The 12,537-nt window shown below is 45.5% G+C and overlaps 1 protein-coding gene across 5 annotated transcripts in view; it reads left to right on the top strand.

Annotated features, from left to right (window-relative positions):
- Window positions 1-8,421, top strand: part of PLEKHM3 (pleckstrin homology domain containing M3) — a 183,252-nt gene extending 174,831 nt beyond the window's left edge. For all 5 annotated transcript variants that reach the window (XM_067026698.1, XM_059051328.2, XM_067026702.1 and 2 more), the window contains exon 8: window positions 8,088-8,421. In XM_067026698.1, coding sequence (XP_066882799.1) covers window positions 8,088-8,265 — 178 coding nt within the window. In that variant the 3' untranslated portion in view covers window positions 8,266-8,421. The remainder of the gene's footprint in view (window positions 1-8,087) is intronic.
- Window positions 8,422-12,537: the final 4,116 nt, after the last annotated feature.

Genomic DNA, 12,537 nt, shown 5'->3' with positions numbered 1-12,537 from the left:
TGATGGACATTTGTCTGTTGAGAATGATGTTAACTGCCAGGTGAACCATTCAAAAAAAAACTTACAAGTGTCAGAAATTCCAGTTTTTCCCTATCCCCAAAAAACTATTTCATTCAGGTCAAATCTATTATGATTTTACATACATAGACTATTACTGAGAAGTCCTGTCACCACCTGCAAATTAGCAAGAAGCATTTATTAAACATTTGCACTAAAGATAATGGTGAGTTATTGTCCTCAGCAGGATAGCAAAATTGACAAATGAATTAATTAACCCTTGTTTACATTCTATTTCAAAGCCAAGATTTTAAGTAAAGCACTTGTCAAACCTATTAGCTGAGCTTGGTTTACAAACTAAAAGTGGAAGACCTGTGAAAGCCAAATGCTTTGTGGGCTGCAACGGTGTGGGGGGGGGAAATCTTCCTTAATTAACTGCAGGGATTAAAATGTAAATAAAAAGATCATTGCAGGGCATACCAATTGTTCTTCCCAGATTTGAGTCTTAGCAGGTAGGTATATGGGGATATACTGAATAACTTAAAGGACCATGTGGCTAGTAACTGGGGACCGAGGGCCAGATTTAAGTCAGAAGACTGGAATCAAGTCCCACGTTGATCACCATTTACTAGTTCTGGGACCAGATAAGCCACCAGTTATTTTAGTATTTCATTTCATTTTTATCTATTTACTGACTGACTGACTTATTTAAAGAAGGGAAAACAAATAGGAGATTTTATATAATTATTTTTTTATATAATTATCCTATTATAAGGATAATTTATATAAAAATAGGGGCAAAGGGCCATACAGATATTGCCTAATTTAAATATCTAATTTGATTTTGCTGTATGTGCATTTTACAAAGCAGAACTACTAGAATAGATTTACAAATTAGCACATACATGCCGCAGACCTTTAGCCAAAGGAGCTGGATCTTTTCTAGTCTCATATAATTCCAGTCAAACGTTATGAATACCTTTTCAATCCCCACCTCCCTACCCCCAGCCAAAAAAAGAAAAGAAAAAAAAAAAATCACAGCGAACAACCCTAAATGTGATAGACGCAAATGCAGTTCATCCCTCGCTCTGGAAGGAGCCAGGAGAGTTCTGTAATCCGTTACCAGACCCTTTGCCTCCTCCTCCCTCCCCAGCTGCTTCTCCTGGGGCAAACTATAGGGGCATCTGGAGAGTGTGGATTTCCTGGCACAAGGCTTGACTGGAGGTGGTGCTCCAGGCAGCGGCCGTGAATCTTGGACCCTCCCCACCCATCAGCACCAACCATAATCAGTTTCTTACTGAAATTACGTGTTAACAATTCTTTATTTTGGCTCTATTTCCCGCAAATGGATGAATCTGTTAGGTTCTGTCATCAGTTTAAATCATATTTAATTCATTTTACCTTTGAATGCTTAGTAACAAGTTCTGTGCATTCTTCTCAACAGCCTACATATACGTATGTAAGCACATACAGAGCACATCTACACCCACACATGCAGGCATATGCTGTATATGATATTGGCTGATTTCCTATTTAAGCAAATTATAAATTGTTTGCTTACACTCACTTCCTGAAGAACAGAAGAAAACACCAACCCCAAACATTAAAATAACCAGGCCCCAATAACTACCTCCCTTAGCTAAGAGATTTAAATAATCATCATGGTTTCTCGGAAAAACCAGTAATATCTGGTGACCCTATGGGGCGTCTTACATAGTAGCCGTACACCAAACCGCACTCGCATGCCTGATAACGGGCACTTATTTATGCACCCCACCCTTTGCGCTGTGGGCTCTACTGAGGGGAAATCAGCCAAAGCTCTACCCTGCTCTGTGGGCCTGTCTTTCGCCTGTCAGAGATCCAACCAAACTAAGCCTGCATTTCAGTCCTAGTGAAATATCTGAGGTCATTGCCTGAGCCAAAAATAAAACTGCAGCAGGGGAAGAACCCAACATGAACAGAGCACAAGCGTCTCAGTGACCTCCACCTGGGGCAGAGGCCTAGAGCAGCTTCCTGCGACCTCCCTGTGTGCAGCTAGAATCGGGAAGGGCACAGACAAAGCCATCGCCAGCCTGTCTCTAATTGGCCTCATGTCATTAGCATTCCAGAACAGGAAACTCTCTGCAGCCAAGAATTCTTGCTTCTTTGCCATAGTATTTGAGAAGCAAACCTTTTTCCCTGCACATATTTAGTTCTGTTAGTTCGTCACAGGTTAGTTTTCTTGAGTTTGATAGCTATAAAAAGAACACCCTGTCTGTCTGATTTCTTGGCAATTGACTATTCAATTTCTAGGTTCTGAACCTCTCTTTCATTTGCCCTAGGTCAGTAAGCTAAGTGTTAGGTCAAAGACTGTTTATAAAATGGATGGAGTCTTGTTTGATGATGCCTTTATTAAGACATAGAATGAGATTTGTGTGCCCCCAAACGGTGGAGATATTCCCCTGCCCCTGTCCCAAGGAAGGGGACCAGTTTGCCGGGGCATACACAGACCATTAATGGCATTGCCCCCTCGAGCTTCTGTAGAAGCAGACCTTGAGTTACTCCTTTCTCCTCACACATCCTCTGGTATATCCAGTGCTGATATGCATCTGGTCCACTCCATTGTGGCTGTCCCAGTGTTTAAAACACAAAAGTCCTTCCATATAGGGTGGTAAATGACTACTGCCTCTAGCCAGTCCCCACCAATAAAAATTTTAAAAATTTTTAAAAAGCCCGCAACATTTAACAATTCTGGGGTTTTTTCTTGGGGAAAAGGGATGCTGATGAAATTGGGAGGAGGCTTCAAAAGGAGTCCTTAATGTTTAGTTGAAATTTTATTTGAAGGGACAGAGTCAGCTCCTTTTGGCCAAATTCCTGATAATCAGAGCTGTATACACTAGTACCTATAAGCTATTTCATAGCTTGATTAATCAATGCAAATAAATAAAATTTAAAGTGATGCTTTCACTGTAAGGCTCATCTCATTCATTCCCAGCTTGTCAGTTTGAGATTTTCAGAGGAGGGGCCAGCAAAGCTACATTCCCTCTCATTCATCCGCAGACCTTGGGGCAAGAAAGTTTTAGAAAGAGAAGGATAAAAGCCAGAGTAGCCTTTTTTCCCCTGCACAAAATCTGCAGGTTGGAAGGAACCTTAGATACCATCTAATCCAACTTTCTCTTTGACTTCTGTAGAGAGTGAGGTTCAGAGATGAAGTAACTTCCCCCAAAATCCCAGTGATGCTGGGGCCACTGGGCCAAGAACTAAGGGTTCCTCTCTCTAGTTGAGCTCTCCCCTCTGCAGTAAGTGGCCTCGCTGATACTTTACTGGTCTCTTTTCCATTGTAGAAGTTGCTAAAACCTAACTGCTTCACAATTAGGTAAAAGCAAATATTTTTTGCTTTTAAATATTATTTTAAAAGCAAAAAATATTTTATTATTTATATCTTATTTATATTTTATTATAAAATATTATTTTATGGGGCAAATACAAAAGTATTTGGTTTTGGTTCTCTAGCTGGCTTAGATAGGGTATGAAGAAGCAAAGAACACCACAGAGAAACACCTCAGAAGTTCTTGGCCAAAGAGCGAATAAATGTGATGGAGGGTCAACCACCAAGATGGCCTTTGGGGAGGATGGAAAAATCAGAGCGAGTTGATAAAAAGTTGAAGGTTACTAGTCAATGCACAGAATTGTGTCATGGGTATTGACTTCTTAAATGATGTCCTAAATGAATTTTAGCAACCACAGTATGGTTAATGCTAGTGAGTTTCAGCTATTTTAATCAGATGATGTGTTAAAATTTGTATTTGTGAAAATGATATGAATAAATACACTACGCTGGACCTTATTGGTTGGTATTAGCATAAGCCAGCAGGTGACACTTGCAAGTCCACCTGGGGAGGACACTGTTTAAGTACTCCCTGGGTACCCCCTCTGTGATTCCTCATTCAGATAGGCTAGGTCAGTGGTTCTCAACTGGGAAGATCTCCCACCCACCCAGGGGACATTTGGGCGTTTGGCAGTGTCTGGAGGCATTGACGAGGGAGGAGCGGGGTTTGCCACTAGCATCCAGTGCATAGAGGCCAGGGATGCTGCTAAACATCCACTGGGAAGGGAGGCCATACGGTCTTTGTTCTCCGTGGGGCGCAGCAACAACCAAAAAGCGGTGAAACTGCTGCCTGCTTGACTGGATGACTCAGAAATGAAGGTGCTGGCTTTTGTTTGATTTATCACTGAGGAATGCCAAAGGGACATTGCTCTTTCACTATCTGTGGCGATTTTCTGCACAGATGATTACATTGGTAGATTTGCCTTGTATAAAAGATGTATTCCTAGGGCTTCCCTGGTGGCGCGGTGGGTGAGAATCCACCTGCCGATGCAGGGGACACGGGTTTGAGCCCTGGTCCGGGAAGACCCCACATGCCGCGGAGCAACTAAGCCCGTGAGCCACAACTACTGAGCCTGCGCTCTAGAGCCCACAAGCCACAACTACTGAAGCCCGCGTGCCACAACTACTGAAGCCTGCGCACCTAGAGCCCGTGCTCCACAACAAGAGAAGCCACCACAATGAGAAGTCCGTGTACCGCAATGAAGAGTAGCCCCGGCTCGCTGCAAGTAGAGAAGGCCCATGTGCAACAACAAAGACCCAATGCAGCAATCAATCAGTTAACCAATCAATCAATAGATGGATTCCTAAAAAGTTATGTTTGTTAAATTTTAAATACAGTCAGGAAATTCAGTAAACACTAAGGAGCCAGTGAATCCTTTTAGAGTGAAAGGTTCTTTTTAATAAAGTCCTATTCTCAAAGAGGAGCATACCTATTTACAAAATTAACGTAAATATTTTTCCTGCACATTATATTTATATCACAGAGCTACATAACTCTTATGCGAGAAACAATTTCTCTTCCTCCTTCCTTTTCCTGCCCTTGTTCTTTTCCTTTAAAGAGAAAATCGGGGGGAAATGAACAATACAGTCTCTGAATTTGGGAAAGTCATTGATCAGTCTGTCCATTATACAGATCAAAAGATGCCTGCTGGGTTACAAATTGTTAGAAAAAATAGGACTTGGCTCTGTTTTGAAATCATTAATTTTTTATCTCAGACTTTTTTTTTTTTTTTTTTTTTCAGTTACTGACCTTTGGTTAGAAAAAGCAGGTGTACTTGGTCCTTCCATCACCCCATGGGTGTTTGTTGCACCAGAAATATCTGATAAGACTCAACCTCTTCACTCAGCGGGGGTGGAAGGGGGAAATCAGCAGAGATAAGGGAGTGGTACTAAAGGAACCCAGAGGTTCTCTCCTTATCAATTACTGCCCTAGGGCAACATCCCTAGGTGTATAAGTCACTGACTAAGTCAGCAGGACAAAGGGGGCAGAAAGGAGGAAATTTGATAAAGTTACCATTCATATCAGTTCAGGGGTAGGAGGTTACAGAGGTGGGACAAAGCCACAGACACTGGGGAAGAGCCAGCCAGACAAGAGAGGCACTAGGACACCTGAGTCTGAACTTCATGCCTCAGCCCTACTCTCCCTGGGAAGGAGGGAGGGGGCTGAGGGCAGAGAGATCACAGAGATGACCCCAGCGTGTCGTGTGGACTGCCCAGCCAGCGCAGCTCCAGTCAGGAAGGCAGGTACCAGTGTCACCATGAGAGGTGGTGTCACCCTCGCCTGCTCCTCAGAGCACGTGCCATTTGAACAGCCCTTCCACACACATCCACCCATTTTCATCTCAGAACCCCACTGAGTGAGTAGGAAGGAGGTCATTGTGGGCAGCATTTTCCAAGTGAGGAAACCAGAGCACCAAGAACGGAAATTCCATGCCCAAGATCACTCAAAGAGAGATTTGAGATTTGAACACCAGGGTTCTAACTTGAACCCCTGTGTTTCCCCTCATGGTAACCTGCTCTCACTCAGATGACCAGGGCTCAGTACAAGCCTTGGCTGGGCTGCCAGGAGTCCTGGGTTCTAGTCACAACTCTGTCTTTTACTCACTGTGTCCTCATGAGACAACCACTGAGCCCTATTAGAGCTTCAGTTTTCTTCTCTCTCAAATGAGGGGGTTGATCAAGGTGTCCTCAGGCAACCATGGTGACATAAGTGAAATCAGGCTAAAATGAAGACTTGCAGAAAGGCAGCAGGTAACTGCTTACACTGGAAGGCACCGTCTTAGCTGTGTTATTAAGCACTTACCAGGTGCCAGGAACTGTGTGTAAATGCCTTATGCATTATCTCATCTGAGCCCGGTAACACCAGATGAGGCAGGCGCATGTTAATGGAAATCCAACTTAGCAGATAAGGAAATTGAAGCTCGGGGAAGAGAAGTGACTTGCTCAAGTAACTGTCTTAGCTCAGGCTGTTCTACAGAATACCACAGGCTGGGTGGCTTAAACAACAGATATTTACTTCTCACAGTTCTGGAGGCTGGAAGTCCCAGATCAAGGTTCAGCAGGGCTTGGTTTCTGGTGAGGGCTCTCTTCCTGGCTTGCACATGGCCGCCTTCCTGTCTCAGTCCTTACACAGCCTTTCCTCTGAGTACACGCCCGGGAAGAGAAAGAGAGAGCTCTCTGTTGTCTCTTCTTGTAAGGACACGAATCCTATCAGATCAGGGCTCACCCCTATGGTTTCATTTAATCTAAATTACTTCCTGAGGACCCCATCTCCAAATACAGAGACATTGAAGGTTAGGGCTTCAACACAGGAATGTGGGGGGCACACAGTTCAGTCTAGAGCAGTCCTACAGGCAGAAAGTGATGTGAAGGTGGGATTTGACATCAGGCCATCTCACTCTGCCTGCTCTCCTAACCACTGTTATGCTATATTTGGCCCAGAGAGCTGAGCTGGGGGTAGAGACTGCCGGGCGCAGTGAAGCTTCTGTCTTTTGATCTCTCAGCTGGTAGATACAGCCCCTCTCCCTCTAAGTCACTACCTTCTCTCCTGGATGGGAAGAGCCTCCTTTGATCACACTTTTCTGAGTCCTGAGTGGTAAGTAAGTAGCAGGCCAGGGAATGGTGCCCCAAAGACCATTCTACACCCAGGCAAGAGGCATCAGGCTGAGCCCCGAGGACTGGTTCCTTCACAGCTATCTTTGAAACTGGTCCAGTGCTGGACCCTCCGTCGATATTGCTGGTTGAACAAAATCACGTGGGCCCAGTTCCCTGGGCTCCCAGGATGAGGTTGTAGTTGGTTGTCACTCATGTGTGTGCAAGGATGATAACTTAATACACATTGGCAAGCCACCCACTGGAGCAGCTATAGTTGTGCTTGGCAGTTACTCATTATTAAAGTCTTTGCAGTAAAAACAGCCATTTAGACTCCTGTACAGGCTTCCACCGAGCCAAACAACAAACTCGTCATCCCCCTGGAATGTCTCCTCTCTATAAATTACAATATCTGTGTGTTGTTTTTTCCCTTAAAAAAAAAAATTCTCTTCCCCACTCTCTCATGCTTTACTGTTCCCACTTGTGTTATGCAAGTAGATTTCAAAAGGTTGAGGGGCTTCCTAATTTTTTTTAAAAACTCAGAAGAGCAACAAACCACAGGATATCATTCAGAAAATGAAAATGTGTCATTTTTACCTTTCCAAAGTGTCAAAGTCAGGGAGTCACAGGGAACCACTTGGCTCTTGTTAGCGGAAGTGGAGAGTCACATTTTCACATCTGTAACGCGGGGGGCTGTCACCCGTGCTGGGCGTGTTTTCAGTTGGCAGGGCACTTCACTCATTTTCTGTCACTTCACTCTAGAGTCACTACCCGCACTTCTTTCTCAGTGGAGCTAACACACGGAGCTTCTAGAACTCAGTTCATCGTCACCATGGTCACAAAACTGCTAGCTGACTGCTGACTCCCCTCCACCCAGAAGCCAGAAGCCTCCCCCCAGCTAGTTCTAATCAGAAAATAAAAAACAAAAAACGGTATGTTTTTCCAGTGAAATTCAACCTTGAGCGTTTGGGAAAAGGGAGGAGCCCATTTCTATGAGTCATGTCTCTTCCCAGGGGCAGGGCTGGCCGGAATAAAAGGTTGTGGTCCGAGCTGCACAGAGGCCACTGGACTTCCAGCATCCTGCCCTGCTCATTTCAACCTTGCTCTTCATCTCCGTGTTTGGCTTTTGCAGGTGTGAAAGCTGTGGAGCCGTTTTCCACTCTGAATGCAAAGAAAAGTCTGTCCCCTGCCCAAGGTGTGTCCGCCGAGAGCTGCAGATGAAGCAGAAGTCTTTCTGGCAGAGGCTGAACATGGACGAGAGCCTGGAGGAGGCTTGCAACATGTTTGAGCTGTCCTACCAGAACACCTGACTCAGCGGGAGCCCAAGGCCGGGCAGTGACCTCTCAACCATGCATCAGCCCCAATGGCTTCCTTACTAGCCAGTTAGACCCCTCTGGAAGAAGAGTACGTCTCACCCTCAGCTAGATGTAGATATATATTTATAAATGTACACACACACACATACCTATACGTCCTGTACGTGTGTTCTGTATAAGTCGTTATCCTAAAGGTCCATGGAGCTTTGTGGCTCAAAAAATTACCAGTAGCCAAATTATACTTAGCCACGAATTTCAGCTGCTTGCTCCCAAGCAAAACGTGTTTTACACACAAGGCTTTATAGTTCAGACCTTTTTTTCGTCTCTCAAGGGCCATTTATTACACAGGACACAGGAGAAAGCATTTCCTGCAGAGCAACAGTGCTTCGCGTTATTTTTGTGTTATTTATTTTTAGCCTTCACAGAGGATGAGGTAACTGAGGCAAGCACCCATCATCGTCATATTTCATAAGAAAATCTTCAAAACACAGCAATGACTCCTGGATCCTTCCAGGACCCTGTGTCCCTGGCTCTCACCTCGGTATCTTTGCAGAGGCAGAGATCAGCTCAGCTGAGTTGGATGGCTTGGAAATCAGGAGTGCGAGCTCCCTCTGACAGAAAGCATGTGTCCCTAATTTATTAGGGGAGCTCGTGCTGATTCTGAAGTTAATCTCAGAAAGGGTTTTGCTTGAGAAAAGACCTCAGTAACCTACATGTTGTCGGTCTGTTTGCTGGTACGAATCCCGACACCCGCCCAGGGATGTGACGCTCCACGGTATTTGCCAGGCTGGAAACATGGTTCTCTTAAGACCAGTCTTCCAGGAGTTTCATGAGTGACAGTTATGATTTTTTTTAATGGTGCTGGCCTGAGGAAATTGCCTAAGATTGTTGTTAAATACATCGGTTTATGGACCAGGAGGTCGGATGTAGAGTACGGACATTCCAAAAGACGGTCTGCAATTTCTTTTCACAGAATCCAGAGTAGGCGATTCCCACCTATTCATTATGAGTGCTTTATTTTTCATTGTTCTTCATTGCCCTCTCCTTTTGACTTTTAATTTGTCAATGTAACCACTTCTGCTTTCATATTTTTTACTTGTCTTGAAAAATCAGAGTAACTTGGAACTTTAAAAGATCAACTTTAGACTATTAGGAAAATACCAAACTTACAAATACAATTAATGAATTAAATCTGATATGATTTAAATATATATACACATATGCAAGTGCCACCATAAGCTGAAATGAAAAGTACTAGGATAATATAGGAATAAGAAATAGAATGGGGCTTCCCTGGTGGCGCGGTGGTTGAGAGTCCGCCTGCCGATGCAGGAGACACGGGTTCGTGCCCCGGTCCGGGAAGACCCCACATGCCGCGGAGCGGCTGGGCCCGTGAGCCATGGCCGCTGAGCCTGCGCGTCCGGAGCCTGTGCTCCTCAACGGGAGAGGCCACAACAGTGAGAGGCCCGCATACCGCAAAAAAAAAAAAAAAAAAGAAGAAGAAAAAAGAAATAGAATGCATCGCTTAGGCATTTGGCAGGGGAATACTCTCCCTCTGCAGTGCCCTTTTAAGAACCAGCATAGCAGTCACTGTGACCCAAATGGCAGGTAGGATGGCACTGGAAATTGTGGCTCCCATTCCTTCCACCTTAACTCTTCCCAGAACAGACAAATAAGCTTGTATTGAAACAGTTCTCAATAGGCTGTATGAGAAGATCCTGTATATTTCCACTGAGCAGATGCCTTCAATGCCTTCATGGTTTAGTAGTTTCACTGCTGGTAGGATCTGGAGAATCAGTGGCTCACAAAGTCCATGGGACATTTAACCCCACTGCTTCTTTCCACCTCACCCGGCTCCCTCCGGATCCCAACGCATGATGCTTCCGTCCGTTTAGAGATGAGACATTTCAGACTCACTTTTGTGCAGGCTGCTGGGTGAGCGTTTCACCTCTCTACCCATGCCAGTGCCTTTGGCCTCGGGCCACACATTTCAGTGTAATAGCTCAGCACCACGCATGCATTTATTTGCTGATTATACGGTAGCTGTAACCAAGGCATGAAAACTTGTTAAAAGGCCGGGGCGCTATTCATGAGACACCTTACGGTGCATTTTACTCTTAGGAAAACACGTTGACTCCCCCCAGCGCCCACCCCACCCCCACTTTATAGAGACTGTCGCACACAGAAGAAAAAGGGTGGGAAATCTCAAGCGCTTGGCAAACAGGCCAACAAATTTGATCATCTCCCCTTTCCTCCTCCCTTTCGTGAAATACAGTATTTATATTTTCCAGCCTCAGAGAAGATAGCAGAACATGATCTTTCACATGAGAATTATAGACCTGCTTATTATAAAACAGATGTGCTCTGATGGCAAAGTGCCTTTTTCCCTCCGCCCCCAGCTCCCTGTCACTCTAGCTTACTTCTGCCTTTGCCGTAATTAATGTATCTGTGATTCCGCCTGTCGGCGAGGCCGTCCCCAGCACACTGCATTTGGGAGACCTGAAGCGCAAGGCCGTCTCCTCCCCTTCTAGCCTATTCACTGTATGTACAGAATTTCCTGTCCCGGCTCACAGGCACCCAGGGCCAGACCCGCCGAAGTCCGGGTGACACTCTGGATACCTGTTCTCAAGGCCTCTGCTTTCACCGGGCCCATGTAGAGGCGCTGCTGAATATTGGCAGGCCTGTGAACTCATAAGGAGAACTTTCCACCCACATCGTTTTCTGCTTATTTTGAAAAGGCGGTGGGGGGTGGGGATCAATGTGCTATCATCAGCAGCTACCCAGAACTGGAACCGTCGTACCCCAGCTGCTTCTGTTTTCTCTCCTCTTCGTGGAGCCCTGACAGCCCGGCCGGTGCCGGCCGCAGGCCCGCGTGACACGCTCAGCCACCACCACCCAAATCTAATAGGACAGAGCAGAGCTGCCTTAGGAGTCGGGTCTGCCACGAAAATTCAAAATTGCTATTTTCAGCCCAGAATGCCTTAGCGCACATGAACGCCCTTACTGTTTTCAGCCCTAACAAAGTACTTGGGACACTGTGGGCAATTGTTCCACTGCTTAGAAACTGTCGAAACAAAAGCAGATCTGTGGATTACCACCTCCTTAAGACCAGGTTAATACCTGCTTTCCCTCATGGCCCGTTTTTCATCTCATATTAAATATCTTGCCCATAAAGCACATGAGAAAATGGCCAATTAATCTCCTAGAGCTGGCAGCCGACTCAGGGCAACCTCTTTTCTCTTGAAAGGCCCAGTTCCCTGGTGTGTCACTTGAGGAAATCCCTCCTCACAGCGCCAGAAACTCACGTGTGAGACAGTCCAACCCTGGTAAAATGCTGGCATCCCACCCTGCAGTAAAGAGGCCAGTTCCTAAAATAGACCTCAGTTTACACCACGGCAGGAAGGCGGCGAAGTACTGAAAAAGCAGTCAACTGGGATGGGAGTCATGTTCTCTCCAGCGCGGCTCTTTCTCGAAGTTGAATGCTCGTTATATGAAAACCATGTGAACGCCCATCTTCCCCCTTTGCTTCGTTGCCTTTTCAGGGGACTGATTTCTAGTTGTCTTCATGTTTGTTGCGCTAAAGGGTAGTCTTTTTAGGAGCTTTAATACTTGATTAGCTGGGAAGGCAGTCGGTTTTGGATTCTTCAAGAATAGGCCTCTACGGAAAAGGGAATATCCCTAGGACTTGGGATTTGTGGTTTCCTACCAACCCAGTGAGGGACTGGGCCGTGATTTCCTTCTGGCTGCGGTGAGAGCCAAGCTGTTCATACCACTCTAGCTGCTGTGGCAGCCTTTGCTAAGCTGGAGTGAGTGCCCTCGCATGGGGTCTGGCCTCTGTTTTTGTCTCTGCATTTGTACACGCTGAACACTGACACTGGATAGTTTCTTCCCATACCTTCTTGAAAAGGCTTGGCTTCCAAACCTGTGGCTTTCTTCTCTACCCATTAGCCAGAAACGGCCATACATAAATTACTATATCTGGGTAGGACTTGCAAGAGGCTGCCAATGTTCAGTGACATTTTCTGCAGAGAGGCATTATCTGAGGAAGCTGAGGTACGCCCTGCTCCTAATTTAGGGTTAAGCCAATGCTGCTGTTCTTGTGTTTGGGCGGACTTCCTTACCTTCACTGATCTGTGTTGAAATAACTGGATTGTGAAGTAAACCTTCAACTCCTGATTCTAATACTGCCTGGAGTCAACACAAAGGTGATTTTATTTTTCTTTTACTTCTCCCGGTAAAGAAAGATGCGTGCGGTTTCCCCCCTTA

This window comes from Kogia breviceps, chromosome 2 (genome assembly GCF_026419965.1).
Source record: "Kogia breviceps isolate mKogBre1 chromosome 2, mKogBre1 haplotype 1, whole genome shotgun sequence".
Taxonomy (NCBI): Eukaryota; Metazoa; Chordata; class Mammalia; order Artiodactyla; family Physeteridae; genus Kogia; species Kogia breviceps.
The sequence above is the reverse complement of the archived record's forward strand: the minus strand, read 5'-3'. Positions and strand labels throughout refer to the sequence as shown.